This window comes from Anabrus simplex, chromosome 6, assembly GCF_040414725.1.
Source record: "Anabrus simplex isolate iqAnaSimp1 chromosome 6, ASM4041472v1, whole genome shotgun sequence".
Taxonomy (NCBI): domain Eukaryota; kingdom Metazoa; phylum Arthropoda; class Insecta; order Orthoptera; family Tettigoniidae; genus Anabrus; species Anabrus simplex.
Window position 1 is genome coordinate 180,623,029 of NC_090270.1, and position 22,557 is coordinate 180,645,585.

The 22,557-nt window shown below is 35.9% G+C and overlaps 1 protein-coding gene across 1 annotated transcript in view; it reads right to left on the bottom strand.

Annotated features, from left to right (window-relative positions):
* Positions 1-22,557, bottom strand: part of wake (wide awake) — a 112,689-nt gene that overhangs the window by 42,493 nt on the left and 47,639 nt on the right. The window contains exons 7-15 of the mRNA XM_067149174.2: positions 20,796-20,909; positions 19,154-19,342; positions 17,669-17,894; positions 14,057-14,189; positions 13,136-13,249; positions 8,844-9,056; positions 7,999-8,165; positions 6,257-6,490; positions 1,630-1,885 (exon numbers count right to left, since the gene is read on the bottom strand). Of these exons, the coding sequence (XP_067005275.2) occupies positions 1,630-1,885; positions 6,257-6,490; positions 7,999-8,165; positions 8,844-9,056; positions 13,136-13,249; positions 14,057-14,189; positions 17,669-17,894; positions 19,154-19,342; positions 20,796-20,909 (1,646 nt within the window). The remainder of the gene's footprint in view (positions 1-1,629; positions 1,886-6,256; positions 6,491-7,998; positions 8,166-8,843; positions 9,057-13,135; positions 13,250-14,056; positions 14,190-17,668; positions 17,895-19,153; positions 19,343-20,795; positions 20,910-22,557) is intronic.

Consider the following 22,557-nt stretch of genomic DNA (forward strand, 5'->3'; position numbering starts at 1 on the left):
CCGAATTGAATGGACAGTTATAGATGCAATTAATGATCAATCTGCAATTAACCATATGCAATTTTTCATTGGTAAAATTTATTTGCTTTACCGCCTGTTGGCTAAAAAATGCAGAGAATTGGAAAATACAGCTGCAGATCTCAATATGCAGATTAAGAAAATTGAGAAAATATTTGGAGTGCGTTGGGTTGCTAGCAGCTTCAGGACTGTCAAGGCTCTTTGGGAAAATTACAAAGCTTTGAATGAGCACTTCTTTCAGGCATTCACTGATAGCAGCAGATCGAAAACTGAGCAAACCTAATACAAGGGACTACTAAAAAGATTACAGTCGAGTGAAGTTTGAGAGATCTAGCTTGTATGTATGACGAACTGGTAGAGCTGTCATATTTTTTCTCAAGTCTTCAAGAACAAAACTGCAACATGGCAAAAGCAGGTAAGTTAATCCAATTTTCAATTGAAGCAATCTGAAGTCAAGATGCTTTTCATTCCAAGCATCAAATGTAAAAAGTGTCTCAAGCACCGGACCATCAAATATTTACACAATCTTCATACAGGACACAAACACCTTCGAAACAAGTGCATGGATATCCAATGTTTCCCATTTGTACGGAAAATTATCCATTGCAAGACTTTGCAAAATAATGCACATGGACAACAAGCCAGTGCAATTGGCATTCCAAGAATTTATCGATGGAGGGAAAGTTATGCCGCTTAAAGTAGCTGAACTGCAGATAGCAGTATAGGCTTTACCTTGCAGCACCGCTGAGTGTGAGAGAGGATTCTCAGCAATGTTCTGGTCTTAGTTAAGGTACAGCCCCAGCATTTGCCTGGTGTGAAAATCAGAAACCATGGAAAACCATCTTTAGGGCTATTGCAGTGAGGTTCAAATCTACTAGCTCCAAAATGCAACCTAACAGCTACACACCTTGAAACGTGTAGCCAAATGAAAGAAACAGGATGACAATAGAGAATGTATCTTCCCTGTTATTTATAAAAATGAATGGCCCCTCTCTGGAGTTATGGTAGCCTGCCCCATAGTCCAGTCACGGCTATTGAGGCACCGTGGAGCTGACAGCATGCAATTGCGTCACGTTCCAACATCAAGGTACTCTGAATCAACAGCGGACAAAGAGGAGCTATGGAAACTATTCTAAGGCAAGATAATTTCCAGTTATTTTATGTATACAAATATATATTTGTATAGATTTAAATATTCTATCCCATGTCATGTTGGTATTGAAAAATCATCATCAAAATGAGACCAAGATTTTTTTAAATCTCACGCCCCAGTCACCATTCACTATTTAAAAAAACACAGTCATTACTTAAGCACCAGCATGCTTTTATTTTTACCACTACACCACTGAAGATATTGTGTTCTGTTGGACCACACAATGACAAAATAAAAAAATAAAAACTTTAAGGCAAATGATTAGTGTTTATGGGCTCAACATCAAGACCATCAGCTCAAAGCAAAAAACAAGTGAGAGAATATCTGAAACATTGCCAAGATCCAGAGACTCAGGGATATACTCTCCACTGATTCATTGCATCACTTCATATGTTACAATGTTATATGCAGCACAATGATTTCCACTTTCGGTATTTACTCTCATGTCATTAACTCACCTCACGATGATTATGATGGGCCAAAACAGTATCCAATTCCAGAATACAGCTAAGGCGAGAATATCGTGAAATTACTTCCTTTTGATAAGTGCCTAGATGAACCATTTCAAAAACTTGGACAGGTAAAGCAATGAGGTCTCCCCTCTGCATTAGTAGATCCCTCTGGCCAGGAACAGCACAGGCAGACTCTGCTGGAGGTACGATGATAAGAAAAGAAACCTCTGGACTCAGATCCACCACTTCAACATCATATAACCTAAACAAGAAATTTAATAAAAATGTTATTATCTCTGAATTTCATCACATTAATGTTCTACTGATGGAAAACGATAACACAGTAGATGTTAATTTAACATATACGGTATGGAAACAAGTAGATATATATCGATTACAGCACTACAATACTAAACTTTTGACTCTCCTCTTTTTTAACCTTCCCTTTATAGGAATACCCTTCTTTTTGTTCCTTTCTTTCTTTCTTTTATTTATTTCTCTCACTTGGTCAATGGTTGGTCTATATCCTAAATGAAGTATTATTCCTCAATATGGTTATGTATAGGTAGGTAACTTGTTTCTTTCTATTTAGTTCCCCTTTCTGTGAAGGTCCATTTTTAATCTAACCTAATACTGGTACTTTCCCACTGGCTCAGTCTTCTGTTGTTTTGTTATCGTTCCGGATATTATACATTTCCTTTAAATATTCGTTCCATTTCATTCTCTGAGAAAAATTTCACAAACATGTTCTTTCTCATTTCATTATCTTTGCCATAATTTTCTGTACCAATATAATGGTTTCATTATTGGACATTATAAATTTTCAGACTAACTCATTCCTGTTGCCAGCGTTTTGCCCCAGCATGCTAATTTGGACTTGTCAGTTGGTAAATAGCACACCTACCAAGATACATGGCTAGTGCATACAGTGGAGGCTACTGTACAGGCTATTTGAAGCTACTGGCAGTGCTGATGCACTATGAGAGACTTTGTCTCTTTTTCAAAAGTTGAAGCTTGCCAGGCTATTACAATTTGTGATGACGTGTGCAGTGTGGGCTGTAGAATTATCATGGAGTACAACTGCATTAAAGAAAAGTACAATAAGTTCCACCTTTTCAATACATTATATTATGTGACAGTTTTACGTTACAGTTAAACCTTCACATTTTTATACACTCGGGACCGGTTTCGACAGTGTACCTGTCATCATCAGCCAAGAACAATTAATTGAGGACAATAAACCTTACAATACTTCAGGTATGATATAACAGTGAATATAAAATTATACATTATCTATCTACAAAAAGGTGTGAACATGTCCAGGTAAAAAATCACGATTTAAGAAAAATCATAGTCCTGTAGGGTGTACACTTATAAAATTTCTAATTAAAATAACGTGTTAAAAACCTGCTGTTATATTATAGCTATAGCAGAGATGTTTATAGGTGTAAATCTATGGAGTTTTGGCACTCAAGACATATAGCTATGTTTGACAAGTTAAAGTGTTCAAACATTTAGTTAAATGGTGTTCCACTTAGAATATGTGATACAGTTCAGCTGAGGTTAACTAAATGTTTGAACACTTTAACTTGTCAAACATAGCTATATGTCTTGAGTGCCAAAACTCCATAGATTTACACCTATAAACATCTCTGCTATAGCTATAATATAACAGCAGGTTTTTAACACGTTATTTTAATTAGAAATTTTATAAGTGTACACCCTACAGGACTATGATTTTTCTTAAATCGTGATTTTTTACCTGGACATGTTCACACCTTTTTGTAGATAGATAATGTATAATTTTATATTCACTGTTATATCATACCTGAAGTATTGTAAGGTTTATTGTCCTCGATTAATTGTTCTTGGCTGATGATGACAGGTACACTGTCGAAACCGGTCCCGAGTGTATAAAAATGTGAAGGTTTAACTGTAACGTAAAACTGTCACATAATATAATGTATTGAAAAGGTGGAACTTATTGTACTTTTCTTTGATGTGAATTCTGCTTCAATACGGAACCTAAATATGAAGTTCTTAACTTTAAATACAACTGCATTATCCAGCAGTGTCGGATATTTGCGTTGAAGTATATGTCGCAGATGGTACAGCAGAAAGTTGCAGTAGTATTGAGCATTGACAGTTTGGCCCTCCTTAACAGCGTGACACTCCTGTATACCATGGCTGTCATATGCCAGAATGAGCACGAACTTCATGGGTGATGGATTCTGTAGCACCTTGTGTCATCGTGGTGAATCTGGATAACACCATTCTATTGATTGTGTCTTCAAGTCTGGTTCATACCCTCATGGTCAGGTTTCATCAATCGCAATAATGAGATTGAGCATATCATTCCCTTCTCGCTCAAATCGATCTGGGTTAAAAAGGCTGGTCTCATATCGTATCCACTTCTGCATTTCTGTTAACTGATGTGGTACCCATCTTGAACACTTCTTGCACACCTTCAAGTCCTGCTGTAAAATGCGGAACACTGTTGCCCTCGACATACCCGTCCATGTCATTAATTTCTGCACAGTCCAACGTCGATCCTCTGTTAAACACTGTTCAATTACAGACACGGACAGGTCAGTAGGGCAGACGTGGGCTGTGGTGAGTCTCTGTCGTTGCTGCGCGTCCATGTCGGAAAGCCTTCACCCAACATGCAACTGTTTGATAGGGCAATGACCGATCACCCATAGATGCTCGCAGTTCCACATGACACTGAGTAGCATTTCTGCCAGTCAGAAAGGCAATTTTCACTTATGCTCACTGTTCCACTTTGGCTTACATCCATCTTGTAGCTTGGCCAAGCTCAAACTGAATGTTTCAGGTGCTGGTACTGAGCCATCCTCGCATGTGATCGCCATCTGTCGGTTGATTTCGGCACTGTTTGCCACTGGTTTTTGAATGTATTTACTGCAATTACGGTGAAGCTACATTTTCTCTGGATATGCCATAGTTGTCATGACATATGGAATGACCTCTATATAAGGGTAGGTTTTTTATATAAGGTTTTTCTGATAATTAAGCTAATGGAGAAAATGAGAACGGCAGAACAGGAATTTGAACCTCTGATCCATCCAGTACTGCATAGGGTGCACTCATCACTGGAACTTCTATCTGTCTTCACACTGTCTATGTCGATAAGTTAATATTTACTGTATACAGTACATTTAGGACATTTTTTAATTTTTTTTTTTTTTTTTTTTTTTTTTTTTTTACAGTTTGCTTTATGTCGCACCAACACAGATAGATCTTCAATGGTATAGAAAAGGGCTAGGAGTGGGAAAGAAGCAACCATGGCCTTAATTAAGGTACAGTTCCAGCATTTGACTGGTGTGAAAATGGGAAACCACCAAAAACTATCTTCAGGCCTGCTGACAGTAGGATTCAAACACACTATTTCCCAAATGCAAGCTGATAGCTACGTGATCAAACCGCGCAGCGACTTGCTCAGTCATTTAGGAATACTGCCTAAAGGCAAAGAATATAAAAATTTAAATTATGGTTATGTAAAATTTAATTATTGGTATTAGTCTATAAGGAAAAAAGGAGTCTTATTTTGATGTTTTAATACATTTTTATGACTTTCCTTTCATAGAAATTTTTTTTTTTCTCAACATGCTGACAAATGAGCTCAGAGCAGTCGGTTTCACTTCATTTGACAATGTTTTAGGAATGTGTCAAGTTACGGAAAGTTTTCTAATTATTTTCAGTACTATGCCCAACGCCCCAAAGAGTATGCTTATAACTTTAAACTCATAAAATTTGAACAACTTCTAATAAAAACATATTTCTTCCTTCTTTTCTTGATGTATGGCATCAGATTGGCTTTCAAAGCAGACTTTTGGGTTTACTACACAGTCAAAGGTCTTATCACACTGTTGGTATTCCCATCAGCTGTCAAACTGTGAACTTCATCATATATACTGAAGTCAGTTTCTCTCAAAACCTAGGCAATAAGTAGATCTGTGTGACACCCATTTGTGCAACAAGCATATAAGACACTTTGTAATGCTTAGATTCACATTCTTAATATTTCTGTAAAATAAAAACAAATAGCTGAAAGTAATTGTTGGTATCTGATAGAATTCATTGTCAAATATAATCAATAATATAATTCATACCATACTGAATGTATAAATAGGATATTTATATTATTTACATATTTACATATACAGAGATGATAACAATATGTGAAGAACAAAATACCTAGAATGTATAGCATTTAGAAACATGAGAACAAAGTGAATACTAAAACTCTGTTATGTGAATGTGATATAATTTTCTAACCAGATTAGTAGTTTTTAGTAAAACTTTGTGGATTGTAAAATTTGATTAAATGTCTCATCAAACAGAAATCTGCTACCAAGATTGGAAAGGAATATAAGTGCTTTTCTGCATATTTGTGTGATAATTTATATAAAAGATAATGCAATTTTTTTTTTCTATTTTGACTTAATAATTTGAACTCTAATGATTAGATTTTCTATTGCATACTCTTATGCCATCATCAGTTGCAAGATGAGCACAAAAGAACAGGACAAGGATTTCAACAGGAAGAGGATATTCAAAGAATTAACATGAAAGGAGAAGAGATACAAATTCATTCTGTACAGTGTAATCTTACCTGTGATTTAAAGCCTCTTGACTTCCCACTTCCATGTAAGAGAAGAGTCTTCTTGCAGTGGCAGCGACTAGTTCTACAAATACCCGTTGTTGTTCTGTACCCTGACAGGTGACAGTCTCCTGGGAATCTTCAACACCACTCTCATCACTGGATGTTAAGCTCATAGTCTCACTAGATGAACCACTTGCAAGTTTGTGACGACTATTCTGACGTTTCAACCATTCCCACTCTTCCCTAGAGAGAGAAAGATAAAAAATAAAACAAAAGGTTGTATACTTGGTAAAAAAAAAGGTATTCTTTTTTTTTTACTCAAATAATGAGTGTTTTAATCTCAGCAAATCTTTTCTTCCTTTGGAATTAAACCACTGATTACTTTAAAAATGTATAACAAGAATACTTTCTAAAGAAACAAGAATTTTAGTATAAGAAATACTTCTGAAGGTATGATTTTCTGACAATACAACATTTGGGAATGGTTTTGGAGGACAGCTTCCTATAATGGTATGCAAAATATTCTAGGCAGCACTAGTTGAAAATCATGGATAGATTCAAACTGGAATCTGAATCTCCTGATTTGTAGACAGACTGCAACAAGACAGACCATGAGTGAGATGCCTACATTTCCAGTTCTGTTCTTGAGAACACTTCATATGAGCATACAATTTTATAGGTAATTAACTACTCCAGAATATAAAATGAAGTGGATAAAAAAAGTTTTGAATTTTTTTTAGCAAGATTGCTTCTATTCTGTAAATTACTACCTTGAATATAGTTCATGAAGACTGTAGTTTATATAAAATTAAGGAAAGTGTCTTACAAGTAAAAAATTAGCTAATTGATGAATTTGAAATATTTCAAGTGATCTGTATCTAAAGAAGCATCAGTAAATCACTACATATTTTTATGTATTGAACATATGCTTAGTACCGAACATTGCATTGTTATATGATCTTTTGGATATTATAGAAAGCAACCAAACAAGCTTGTAGTTTTACGTGACTGTTGTTATTGTGATCACAGCCATTGGAACTCAAGTTTTACAAGGAATCCGATCCACAAGAACATAACTTTTCATTTCAAAAATCCCACAAACATTGGCCGGAATTTGAACTATGGGCACCTTGGTAAGAAGCCAGTGGCAACGTTATTCGACTATGTCACCCTGCCCACAAATTACAAAGTTACCTTATTACAAGTAACATTAAATGCGCAATAATAGTTGGTCAAACACAATTTATTATAGCTAAACTTATTCTTTTGTAGTTATTGGTACCTTAAAATACAATAACATTTTGTTTAACTGGCTCTCATTGATTTGGATTTGCAGTTTACTGAAAGTATAAATAGGATATATGTATAATTCTTTATAAAAGACGCACATTGCAATGTGTGAAGAACAAAACACCTAGAATGTATAGCATTTACAAACATGAGACCTAAGTAAATCTAGAACTTTGATATATAAATGAGTAAAGCTACACTGATATGTAATGTTGAAATGTCTGTACTTGTTATATAATATTTTACTTATCCTCTTAAACTCCATATTAATACATTTTTTTAGTTTTTTAACCAAGGTGTCCAATTTTGTCCAAGTTGAAGGGCCTACTGATAAATTTCTATATTACTGTTTATGGAAATAAGACAGCTTTGAAGTTTCAATATATTCGTTTTTGAGATTCTATTAGGCTATGTGTAGATTTGGTAGCTAAAAATCAACCAATGACAACAAATATACTCACGAAGATACATGTGGGTTGTCTCTGATCTTACAGTGAGGCAACACATTCGGGCTCTTAGAAGGTACGACCACCTGAATCAAGTCCACTGAACTCCTCATCTTGAGGTAGCCCAAGTACAGTCCTCGACTCAGCCTTATACTGCTCACCTGGTGGTAAGTTATCTGCTCCTGAAAAACAATGGAGTATTGTTTATTAATAGAACAAATAACATTTTTGTATAGTGATGATAACAATTATATATTTCACTATCTTTTAAAAGACATCGGTGGAGTTCATGTAATTCTTTTAAATAAAATCAGTCTCCTTTTCATTTAAAAGCTTGAAGTGCCTGAATGTACAGGGTGAATATGTGGAAAAGTGAAATAAATGTCAGAAAGTTACTTTGATTATTTTTGCCTCAATTCAGTTTTGCAACTTATTTATTGACTCACCCTCGTACTTCTCACAAATTATAATTATGTCTAAATATTACCTTGGAGTGAACTGTTCCATGACATGAGGCAAATATGAAATGAGTGTTTATTTATGGCTGAACAAAAGAATGTACTACAAAAAGACCTCAGACTGTTCAGATAATTTTTACCTGTCCATTTCTATAGTTATCCAGCTTGTGTTCCAAGCTGTAAACATGATAGATCACTGCAAACATTTTATATATTTTATGCTGTTTGTATTTTGTAGAATTCTGTAGAATTCACACAAATTTGTGCAATAGCCATCTACCCAGAATTCGTTGACTTAGCCTCCTCTTCTTCACTTATCATAAACTTTGAAGGAGTGGAGAATAAACCCTCTGACCCCAAAATTCTTCATGCCTGCATTAACAGTTACAATGAATTGCTCACCTGTATAGATGCCATCAGCAGCTCTCCAACATGCGTTTCTTCATGGGTGGCTAACTTTTTCTGTACTTTGCTTAGTGGTAACCATCGAGAGTTGAGCACCGATACCGATTTAGGAGAGCGGATATAATTTACTATTGAGATCACCAATGTTCCTTGTGAGTCTTTAATTGGTCTGTGGAAGAGCTGACCCAGGTCTTGAATGCATAATGCTGCCTGAAACAAAATTAAAGTGCATATTTAGAATAAAATCGATAGTAATCAATTAATATATGATTTACATTTGAAAATAATATGGTATCTAATCCTAGTTTATAATCCAAATTTCAAAGTTTCATATATATATATATTATCAAGCCCTATATAGATTCAAAATTCTTAAAAATCTACCTTTAAACTTGTAAAAGAAAAAATTTATTAACTTCTATACTAATAATGTTTACTTTAGCCCCACGTATAACCGTGGCGGCTGGCACGACTTTAGCTGGCTACATATCGTACTGCTAACTCCAAGTCTCCTTGATGAATAATATTAAATACTACAAATCATACTCCACCTTTTAAGTATTACATATTTATATTCACAAAAATTCACATGTAAAATATACAAAAACAACTAAGCAAGAACAAAACTTTAAAACCTTATAATTGAATGATGGATATACAAATTTATAATATATGATTTTTAACTGTAGTAAAACAGTTAGAGGATAATTAATAGTCAACTGATTCTACTACAATTTAATTTTTTAATTTTGTGTGGCTATTTCTAGCCGAGTGCAGCCCTTGTAAGGCAGACCCTCCGATGAGGGTGGGCGGCATTTGCCATGTGTAGGTAACTGCGTGTTATTGTGGTGGAGGATAGTGTTAGGTGTGGTGTGTGAGTTGCAGGGATGTTGGGGACAACACAGAAACCCAGCCCCCGGGCCAGTGGAATTAACCAATGAAGGTTAAAATCCCCGACCCGGCCGGGAATCGAACCCGGGATCCTCTGAACCGAAGGCCAGCACGCTGACATTTCAGCCAACGAGTCGGACACTAGAATTTAATAAGATGGATTTTTTTTTCATGAAGTAAAGAAGTGATTTTATTTTGAGGGCAAGTCCAATGAGATTTGTACTGCAAACATTCAGACACATGGAATGAACACACTGGAGTCATTGTCATAATTATGCATTTGTTAACAAAATAGATCAATATTATCATTGTATCAATTAGGGTGACCCAGATATCAGGATGAGTCTTGGTGGACAAGAAGTACAGTTTATTCATATATTCCATGAAACATTTCAACTGTGTATGATAAATGGTTTCGGAACTGCAAGAGGGCAACCAACCGACCACTTGCATTTACAGCAGTGGCCCAGGTGGCAGATTCCCTATCTTTTTTTTTACCTAGTCTTTTCTTAAATAATTGTAAACAATTTGGAAATTTACTGAACATCTCCCTTGGTAAATTATTTAAATCCTTAACTCCTCTTCCTATAAATAAATATTTGTCCAAATTTGTCCTCTTGAATTCCAGCTTTATCCTCATATTGTGATCTTTGCTACTTGTACAACACCACTCAAATTTATTCATCTACTAATGTCATTCCATGCCATCTCTCCGCTGACAGTTCGGAAAATACCGCTTATGCAAAAATATCTTAAAGATAATTTAATAAAACCACCTATTCAATACATACCGCATTTAACGTGGATTAAATCTACATGAATTTATATAGACTTATCAGGTACATGTTTCACCCTTTTTTTGGGCATCTTCAGCCTGTAGTTAACCTTAAGGTCAAGGTCCAGGACCTTATTTAACCATATATCGTATGAAATATGGACATTAATGTTACACAGTAATAACCTCTTAAAATTAACATGCCACAATAATATTTTTAAAAATGTGAATAGTACACAAATGTAAGTGGCATATATTAATGGTATTTTAACACAAGTTAAAACTTGTCAGTCTTATTCTATCTAACTTCATTTTTTAAAATGTCCAAACTAAAATGGATCTTCTTCATCCAACTTGAGGATCATTAGGATGACAATGGTCTCAGATAAAGAATATACAGTAGAGTCTCGCTCAACCGACCTTCGCTTATCCGACACTCCGTGTTATCCGACACTGGGAGTCTTAATTTGAACTTTAGGTGGATGCAATTCTGGGACACGAGGTGTGGACAAGCACTGGCAGTCATGCGGTAGGATTGTTCAATGTAGTATTGGTTGGGTGCGGATGTTATAGTTTTCATATCCTCTGTGAGTATGGCGAGTAAACGTAAGAAAGTGATTGTTTCTGTGGAAGACAAGTAGAGTAGGTTAAAGAGACTGGACAAAGGGGAAACTCTCCAAAAAATGGTTTCAGATTATGCTGTTGGATGTGTTACAGTGGGAGACTAGAAACATACGAGGGAATAAATTGAAAAGTGGTGCTCTACCAGAGCAACAAGTGATGCACTGAAAATTAGAAAAACAATGAAAAATGTGAGTACGAAAAAGTAAATGAAGGACTATTTCTTTGGTTCACTAAAAACCAGCAAAAAGGCTTGTCAATACCTGGCCCCATTCTGCAAGAAATGGCGGTGTATATCCAGAAGGAGTTTAAATAAAGGGACCCTAATTTAATGCCAGTGCCGGGTGGCTTGATCGGTGGAAAAAACGGTACGGCATTGGGCAGCTTAATATTTGTGGAGAAAAACTGTCAGCTAAATCCGATGAAGTTGTGAAATTTAAAAGACAATTTCAAGAAATAATTCTTGCTGAAGGATTAACCGGTGATCAGATTTTTAATTGTGATGAGACTGGGCTGAATTTCAAGATGTTGACATCAAAACTCTTGCAGCCCAAGCTAAGACGTCTGCACCTGGCTACAGGCGTAGTAAGAAAAGAGTACTGCATCTACTGTACAATTGAATTAATAAGTCAATAAATAGAGTCCCGTAAAACATAGCACGTAATACAGTATAGCCTTCCTGTTTGTTTTAGTTCATTTTCAAAGTTATTCCGTATTATCCGACATTTTCGGTGATCCGACATACTCCAGGTCCCGTTTACGTCGGATAATCGAGACTCTACTGTATTCACATTTGACCCACATATATCATTTACTTAATCTTGACAAAACCAATTCGGAATGTGTTGTCAATCACGAATGGAGACTTAAAACCAATTGTTTTTGTAGGTTGGATAAGATTGTTTAAAATCACATTAAATTCTGTTGTGATTGAAAATATAAACTTAGTATGAACTGAACGAATAATCTTTATATCCCTCCCATGGCCAAGAAACACATCAACGGGAATGATTATTCTCACAAAACTGTTTTTATGTGTCTAGGATGTTCCTTCACAATTAAAATAAAACATTTATTGCAGCAAAATAGCCATACATTAGTGAAAGGTGTTATAACAATTAAGCAGCGGCCCAAAACTAAGAAACAATCTACGAATGTATTCTTCACATTCATTGTCAACATTTAACAGGAAATCAAGAAGTTTATATTTTGAAGTCTAAATGGTCTGACACCGAGGTTAGCCAGTTTGAGTCCCATTGGTTGAAAATATTTTCACCATCAGAATATTGGCCGGTAGGATGGGGAAGGTGTTGGTATACAATTTCTAATCACTAGATTGCGTGCCAAAAGCTTGGATTAAATTCAAAACCTCTACACCGTGCTCACATGGAGTGGGGGTATATGATGGGAGATGTTTCATTCAGACGGGAAGCATAAATGAATTAGAATTATTAAGCACAAATATAAACAATGCATGTGGGGAGCAATTAGAAGTTAACCTGTATCCACCCAAGATTTTATTTTTTGAGAATCAACTTGTAATTTTTAGCATTTTATAATGTGCATATGAAGATTCCAAAAAAGCAAAAGTAGCTTTGTCAAAAATTATTTTAAATAGTTCTTACATTTCACAAACTCAATTGTATTTGAACAACTGTGGGAAAAAAAAAAAAAAAGAGTTTTGTTTACATTATCATTTTGTTTACTTATGTACATCACAGAAACCACTGTATTAAGAATGTATTTCACATGGAATTAGAAAATTAAGTGTAATATGATTACTCAAGCATGTAGTATTACTGTCATGTAATGGGGCATGCTGTGAATAAACGGTTAAAAAAAGAAACATACATACCCCCCGTCTAAGAATGGAGGAGTGGCCTCCCTACTGTATGTAAACTCCGGCTCAGGGACACGTCTGTGGAGGTTTGGACCTGCCTTCGGGCAGAATACACCCTTACCTTACCTCTCCCTCTAAGACTAGATCCATAATATAGCCTACCTGCATCTGAGCTGCTGCCTGCAGCAACTTGATGCGGAAGTGAACAGTCGAAGAACTGAGGCTTTTCTCCATGTCTTGACGTAGAGACTTCACATCATCCCATGTACAGGCCACCTGTTGATAGTAAATATTTAATTTCTCAAATTGATTTTGCTTCTTTGCTAGGCAATACTTTCTTTTTTCTTACTGTCATTTTACACTGCATTTCCATAACCAGTACGAGAAAAATTGTTAATGTAAAATGATTACTCACTAACAAACTTATAATAGGAAATATGCAAAAATTTTCTGCTAAGAGATCTACTTTTGTAACAACAACATATTCAGCATCAAGGCACTATCATACAGTGATGGCAGATGAAAGGAGCAAGCAGTGGGGCTTCGGCTTCACAAGTTATAGCTGATTATATCAGCAACAAACTGGATGATAGAATGCACCATTCATCAAACATTAGCATGGATAGGCAATGCCAGCAAACCACCTACTAGAGTTCCCCTGTTAACAGCTAACAACAGGCACCATTGCTTGCAGTTTGCCAAAGACCATCCAAAGTTGAATATTGATTCATGGAAGAAGGTTTTCATTATAGCATGCTGATGAGCTCAGAATGTGGACAAAATGAGTCAATGAATCTACAATATCATGTATCGAAAGTGCAGGATAGTGGTAGCAGTATAATGATGAGCAAGATGTTTTTCTGGCTGAGTTGGATCCCTTATAGATGAATGTTAGCATTTCTAGAGATGAACAGCTGTTTCCTAGAGATAATACACCTTGCCATGCATGAGCATGGTACTGAGTTGACTGCTTTAGTGGTCCTGTTCCCCTGATCTTTTATTTGTTATGTGACAATACCAAAAGCTTACAATTAGTCAACTGCCCTTTTCCCCTAATAGATATTTCACCATATGTTTATTTACCTTCATAAGCCAATGAAAGTCATTGTAAATACAGCTAGGATAAGTTTCATCCACTTCTATCACAGGCAGGAAGTCCTCATTAGTAACCAGCACTTTATCTTCATGGTACATTAAGCAGGCCAGGAACACTCCCCTAGAAAGAATCAATTTGCAGCAATTGAAAAAAACAGACAGAAAATTTGAAGCTTCAACTTCTGTAACCTTTATTTAATGTTAGGTCAGAAATGGTATGTTTATGCACCATCTCCTTGCTAATTCTAATTACTCTGAATTCTTGATATTAGTTAGTTTTATTTTGATGTCATTTCTCTGATTCTGTATATGCATTTACATTCTTGGTGCTAGAAAATTACAACTGTTATATTATTGTACTTCAAAAACCTACATGCTTTTTTTATTCTGTAATGAAGTCCCATACCTAATTAATAAAGTGACTCAGATGGATAACATCTGCTGTGAATGTGAGAGACACTATGATAATTCCTTGTCAGAACCTGTATGGAGTTCATATGAAGAATGTTCTAAACAAAGACTCCTTTGAAGATTCATGTAAAACAGTTTGAAACGTCCAAATATTTTTACATTTTTCAGGTAAATAAATATATTATAATAATGATGTTATTGTTTTTATGTCCCTCTAACTGGTTTTGAAGGTTTTTGGAAGCACTGAGGTGCCGGAATTTGGTCCCGCAGAAGTTATTTTACATGCCAGTAAATCTACCGACACGAGACTGACGTATTTGAGCACCTTCAAATACCACTCGACTGAGCCAGGATCAAACCTGCCAAGTTGGAGTCAGAAGGCCAGCGTCTCAACCATGTGAGCCACTCAGCCCGGCGGTAAATACATAAAGATATAAAAAGAGGTACCGTATTTTCTCGCATGATCAACACACATTTTTGACGAAAAACAGGCAAAAACTTTGGATGCGTGAATTATTCAAGGAATTCAGATATTAAAAAAAATTATTAACAATTCATTTACTTTTAAAAGATACATCAAATGTAATATACATGCAATTGGTTCAACTCATTTTCAGTTAATTGTTATTTGGCGTAAAATTCCGGCGTGAGATTTCTTCTGAAAAGTCAAATAGGGTACCGATACATCAGGTAAGTTGGACACGTGGGTTTGAAGTACTGACATTAGAAAATATTCTTCCCATTACGAGCTGACAACATGACATGAAGTAAAATAAACATATGCTAATAAAAGTACAATTCATGTAAGTACATAATAATGACATACCGGCAAAAAAAAAAAAAAACTGTAAACTGTCCAATACGAGAAGGGCCAGGCATCGAAGGAGGGATCCCTGCTATATTTCCCCAAACTGTTTGTATCCATTCTTGTACGAATGACATGTCCATCCACTCTTTTTCTTGGATACGCACGTGGATCCCTTACGGGAATTTTACTTTAGGCATTGTTTTTCATTTTAGAACAACATAAGGTGCAAGCTTTCTGCCATCACTTGTTACAGCAAGCACTGCAGTATATCATTCTTTTTCACTTCCTGTAGCACGTACGATAACACTCGATGTCCCTTTCTTATCGATTGTTCGACTTTGTGGTTCCTATTTGGGAAAGTATATATTTCTTCACTTTACGCTACTTAATTACAAAGTGATGAAAATCAATTACTTTTTGGTTGAAATCATTCAGCATTTATGTGGCTTTTTTTAAAAAAATAATATTTTTTCGTGGCGTCGACCTCTACAGATCTTTTGCCACTACTTTCACCATTTGAGAGGAACCTGCATATAAGTGTAATTGAGGAAGTGTAGAGTGTTGAATGTGAGGAAAGGAACGTTAAGGATGACACAAACACCCAGTCCCCAGGCTAGGGATATTAATCATTTCCAATTAAAAACCCCTGACCCAGCCGAGAATTGAACCTGGGGCTGCCGGGTGACAGGCGGACTCACTGCCCCATACACCGTGGGGTCGGAATTTTGTGGCATAATATTGTTCTTCGTCGAAGAGAAAGTCCATTTCTCTTCGTCAAGCCTCGGCTAACCTTCAAATCTGAGACACTGATTCCATGTGCAGCAACTATTTCTCATCCTTTAAAATACAGCATTCTGTGAGAAATGGTATATCCAACATAATCATATATTTAAGCAGATCCTTCCCTACTTCCGGAAACTTGCCACTTTTTGGTCTGTAAAATGCTTTGCGAGACTTGTTGGTCGTTTGAAGTGCACTACTGTTACCGTGGTAGCACACGTTGCATTCGGATACTGAATACTTGTGGCTCACTGCCCTATTCCCATATGTTTCGGCATAACTGATCCCGCAAGTTTATATGATGCAGTATTACTCAAATACTTGCTCACTGTGGACTATGAAAACAATTTTGAGATCACAGAAAATATATGTCTCGTACCTGAAACACCCATAAAATACATTTGTACCAGACTGGAATAGAGCATCACTAGTCACTTCTGTGCTGATTCTCTCACTGAACTAGCACAGTGGTATTTTCAATCGGCTGGTAACATCACATTGCCCGGTATTTGGAATGCCTGGTTTCACAATAGGAAAGCTACTACCTGAGTAGTTGACATTTTTATTTTGAAACACATCCGGAGCTGTGTGATGGATGTTCGAAGAAGCGGGTGCGTCAAATATGTGAACATTTCTTTTTCTCCACTTTGGATCCAAAAATATTGGGATGCGTAAATTATGCAAGGGCATTAAATATGTGAGAAAATATGGTATATAAAATAAAAATCTTTCTTCAGCTTACAGTATACCAGATTTTTCTAGGGTCACTGGAGCCAACCAACTTCATTCTGGTTCTGACTAGAGTTTAAGGCCGCATACCCTTCCTGACACCACAAGATTTTTCAGGTGAAAATTCCAACCCAGGATTGACAAGGATTCGAACCTTAGCTGCCCAGGCAGAAGGCCAGTAGCTAAGCCACTGCGCTAATCATGCCCCCAAAAAAGAGAAAATAAATGATTTTAAATTAAATTAACATTGTGGAAATGTATGATACCTAGCATAATTAATAGATTTATAATTATTGTAGTGTAAGGTATTGATATGAAGGTCATTTCTCCTATGAATGAAGAATTCTGACCTCTCGTACAATTAGGGCAAGAGTTACAGAAAAAGAGGAGTCGTAAATGGTGAGAAAATTAAACAACTCCTAGATTTTATAAATCTAACAATGCCAAGTTTATATTTGAACATGATTTGGTCAACAAAAGTGGAAGAGAAAAGAAAGGTGAGAAAAATATTTCCAAAAAATATTCAGGAAAATAGCTTGATATTAATAAAACCTATCAATATAGCCTCTGAAACAGTCTATTACAAGAATATATTTGTTCAGTATGTTGTTTGGGGATTAATGAACAAGATCAATACCAGTACCATATATTTAATATCACTACTTTTTACAAACACAGGTGCTCATGGAATTATAGCAAGTAAACTTTCAGTATCACTTCACACAACATTGCTGAAAAGAGTCAACAAAATAATTCTTCTGACCATGAGCATTCCTTCAACCAATTTTCTGATCATTTCAAACAATGTTAATTCTAGACTTCTCCCAATTGTCTAGCCAAGGTAATAATATCCATAGAATTAAAATCCTTACCTGCGTAAGTTCTTTTGAAACTTTGATGCAACTGTAAACAGATGTTTTATAGTGGTCTTTTTTCTCTGGTTCCTTCGTTGGACTCCTGGCGTCTCGCCTGGTTGAGCAGTAACTTTAATTTCTGCAGCATACTCCGGCCGAGAACTGCGCATCTCCAAGAAGAGATCATCGAGCAGTTGTAAACGACCTGCAAACCTTGGCTCCCGCCCTTCAACATCTCGCCAACCTTTGAAACACAACAGGGATACAATTCCATAATATTCCTACAATAGTATGAACTAAATTTTAACTTATATGCCTATAAACATATGGATAATTTATTGTAGAACCACCATATTTCTACAGGTACTGAGTAAGTGGTTGCGTGGTTCGGTTCATGGAGCTATTAGCTTGCAATCAGAAGATAGTGGGTTCAAATCCCACTACTGGAAGCCCTGAAGATTGCTTTCCATAGTTATTTTCACACCAGGTAAGTGCTGGGGCTGTACCATAATCAAGGCCATGGTTGCTTCCTTCCCACTCCTAGCCCTTTCCTATCCCATCATCACTATAAGACTTATCTGTGTCGGTGCGACTTAAAGCGAATTGAAAAAAAAGAAAAAAGAAAAGAAAACTTACATAGGTCTTCGATGTAAACCCCTGCAACATGTAGCACCCAATGCCAGATGTGTGGAAGGCGCAGGATCATAGTAGCAGAGCCACCTTTCTCTGATGTCCGCAACGGAGCACCCTACCGCTTGAAGTATGGAAACCCTTCTCTCAGAGTGGTTCCTTTAGTTTGGGGAAGATATCGAAGTCACAGGGACTCATGTCTGGTGAATAGGGAGGATTCTCTAGGACCTCCCACCTCCTCCATGCCAATAATTCCCTCACACGAGGGTTCATCTACATTGTTCACTGCACAGGAAACAGCCCCATTTCCAAATGCATCCACCCATTGTTCTGTACGACAGTGTCTGCTGTCACAATGCTGCTCCTGTGAGAAAATTGTTGGCACAATGGAGGTGGGAGATCCTGGAGTGTCCATCCTATACATTGGACATGAGTCCCTGTGACTTCGATCTGTTCCCCAAACTAAAGGAACCACTCTGGGAGAAGCGTTTCCACATGCAAGGTGCCATACTTCAAGCGGTAGTGTGCTCCAGTGTTGTCATCAACAAAGGCGGCACTGCTACTGGTATTGTATGCCTTCGACACACCTGGCAATGGGTGCTACATGTTGCAGGGGATTACACTGAAGCCCTGTAGAGGTATGGTTGCTCAACAATAAATGTTTTCATGTACATGCATATATTGCCACTACTTTTTTTTTCCAGCCCTCATACATACTGTATGACAGTGACATGTTTTAAAGTATTTTCCTCTAGAATATTCAAATATTTGACCATGTAATTGCATATTTAGGCTATACTACAGTGTCTTATACAGTATGTACTTAGACTAAACTAGTATCTTAAACAACATTATGCAAACAAAGAAACTTACTTGAAGGAACAACTGATGCAGGTGTAGACTGCCTGAAGTTGCCATAACCCTTCAGGTTTCCACATGCAACTCGGAAGTAATACCTGCAACCTTGTACGAGATCACCTATTTGGCATTCCATGTGCTTCATGTCAAGAATTTCCCTTTCCCCTGCCAGCGGGTTAAAGTTCTCATTCTTGCTCCATTGCACTGAAAATTTACAATCCTCTCTCAGTTCATGATTTTATCTACAATACTACATGGTTGCTCCAACATCTAATTTAATTCCCTTAAATATGACAAACCGATGCATCAAAATTCATTGAGGGGAATTTCTTTCTTCATTAATTTTAAAAAAATTATTATTATTTGTTAATAATAATGTTATTGATTTTATGTCCCACTAACTACTTTTATGTTTTTGGAGATGCCGAGGTGCCAGGATTTTGTCTTGCAGGAGTTCTTTTACATGCCAATAAATCTACCGGCTTGAGGCTGACATATTTGAGCACCTTCAAATACCACCGGACTGAGCCAGGATCAAACCTGCCAAGTTGGGCTCTCAGAATGGCAGTGCCCTACCATCTGAACTACTCATCCTGGCATTATTATTATTATTATTATTATTATTATTATTATTATTATTATTATTATTATTATTATTATTATTATTATTATTGAAACTGTAAAACAAAAACAAAAAATTACAGGAACATTAATGTTATGAGTTAAATTTATTGTAAACTATACTTTTTTTAATGAAGGCTGATAACGGTTTTTAGTAGCACTAACATATACCATACTGTAAAATCTCTCAAAATAGATTGTGCTAACAATTTATTACTGTATGTGTACTTCATAAATAATTCTGATTACAGGAGTATACTTTCGATCATGTCCTGTAAGGCATTTCATAAAAAGTCATCTTCATACAGGTCATGAAAGCCCTGGGAGTTGTGGAAGGTATAGATTTCCACTATCTGTAACCTCAGCACTTGGCGAGGTAGAGTGGTTAGTTCTACGCCAGACCGCCTCTGTCCCCATGAATTAACTTGGTACTGTACTCATTTTTGGTGTAGGCTGAGTGAACCTTAGGTCTATGTGCACCTCCAGACGTGGAAATTTAATTTCTTAAATTGAGCCCCTAGAGCATTTCATATTTAACAAATAATTTCAGTACAGATGTTAAACTGTCTTAAACTTTCTGCATTTCCCTTTTCAAATATGTTTTCAAAATTATATTTATTATTTAAATGTACTCTAATTATTATCTGTGAGAGTCTAAAATCTTCTCTATTCAAAATGTTATGAAAGAATGTGTTGGGACATACTGAAATGCTCCAAATTGCTAAATATTTAATTTTAAAATATTAATAATCACTTATTCCACCACTAATACAGTACCTATTAAAATGAGTTCATTGACATTTATTATTTTTTTTAAGCACTTCATATTTAATGAACAGTTTCACAATAGTTGTCAAATATACAGTGAACAATAAATAATTTTCTCTTTTCAAGTATGACTTCAACACTACCATTTAAAAAATATACATAGTCTATACATCTGTGTGATCTATTTAACTCTGTATCGTACATGTGTGCAGATAACTATAATACAGTATAAAATCTAACAACATAACGATAGCATTTTGTCCCTTACCTTTGAATTTTGTACATATTGCAGAATCATGCTGTTCTGGTTCTTGGAAACGGACGTTCACAGAATTTGTTCCAGTAACATCAACAGCAACAAGAAATGGTACATCAGGAGGACCTAGAAAGTCATAATACATATCCATCATCATCATCATCATCATCATCATCATCATCATCATCATCATCATCATCATCATCATCATCATCATCATCATCATCATCATCACAAACAAGAAGGCTTTTTAAGATGTCTAGCTAGAAAGAAACTTTTGTCATGCATAAACAAGTGTGTATGTTCAGTCCTCAGCCCAAAGGCTGGTTGGATCATCAACAGCTTCACCATTAGCTGTCATATATGGCATAGGTATCACTGAAGAGGCGTACTAGGGAAATGAAAAGTGAGGTAGTTTCTCGCTGCTTTTCTCACCGAGCCAGAAGTTGCCTTTACATATAAGTCTGCCAAGCCTACTGAAATGCATGCACCGACCAATCTTATGAGCAATATTTTCACACTGGCTGCATAAGGAATAGCATTACTAGCATCACTCATACCTCAGTCACTTTCATATTTTCAAAGCCAAGGATGAGACTGAGACAGGTCAGTGAAAGTAATTGTTCTAGTAAAAATACATTATTCACTAGGTGCCTAATCCCTCTTCCAACATTCTTCATTTATGAACATTTTCTCTGATAAACCTACAGAATTCATCATGGGAGCTTGAGTTGCACTTCATATCTTTTGTTTGACATAAAGAACAAACAGCAGTAGATTCAGTTAAACCTCGATGGAGAAAAGGAAACTCCTTCAACATGAAATGATTTATTTATTATTTTAATTTTTTAGCCAACATAGGACTACTTAGTCAGGTTTATGGAGGTTTCTCTTCTTTTTGTCAGCCCAATACTGTTTCGTCCTTTCTGAACGTAATTTTCTTTCTGCTTCTGAAATCACTCTTCCTATTCTCTGCTTGTTGATTTTTGTCTGTAGTCTACTGTGTTTATCTTTCAATATTTTGAGTGTATTAGTTTTGTATTTTAAATCTTCTATTATAATATGTAGCTCTCTCATGTCTTTAAGTTCTGTGGTCCATCTAATATTATACTTGCTCTTACTCTTCCATAATTTTTCTATTATTTTTCTACTGATTCTATTTTCTGGTGACCGTATTAGATGGCCTAAGAATGATATTCATTTCTTTTTCATTGTGCTAGTTACAGGTTCTATTTTTTTATAAACTGTCTCATTGGAAGCTAGTCTCCAGACTCCATTTACATGATAATTTTTATTTAAACAGGTCCTCACTATTCTCCTTTCTAACTTGAGTACTCTATCTATTGCAGCTGTATTTGTTGTTTTGAATAATGTTTCACTTGCATATGTAATTTGTGGCTGGGTAACTGTTTTGTAGTGTTTCAATTTGGTTGCTATTGAGAGACACTTTTTATGATATGTATTCTTGGTAACATGCTGTGCTGTAACCAGTTTATCTATTCTATTTTGCCATGCTGGTTTCTCGTTCAGGTTATATGTGATTATTTCACCTAAATATTTATATTTTTCTACAATTTTTATTTCCTGGTTTCCCAGCTTAATTTTGTTTGCAAGCAGAAGTTGAGTTAGCATAATTTCTGTTTTTTTCAAATGAAATTTTCAAACCAATAATCTGAGCTATTTCCTGTAAAGATCAATCAATCAATCAATCAATCAATCAATACTGATCTGCATTTAGGGCAGTCGCCCAGGTGGCAGATTCCCTATCTGTTTC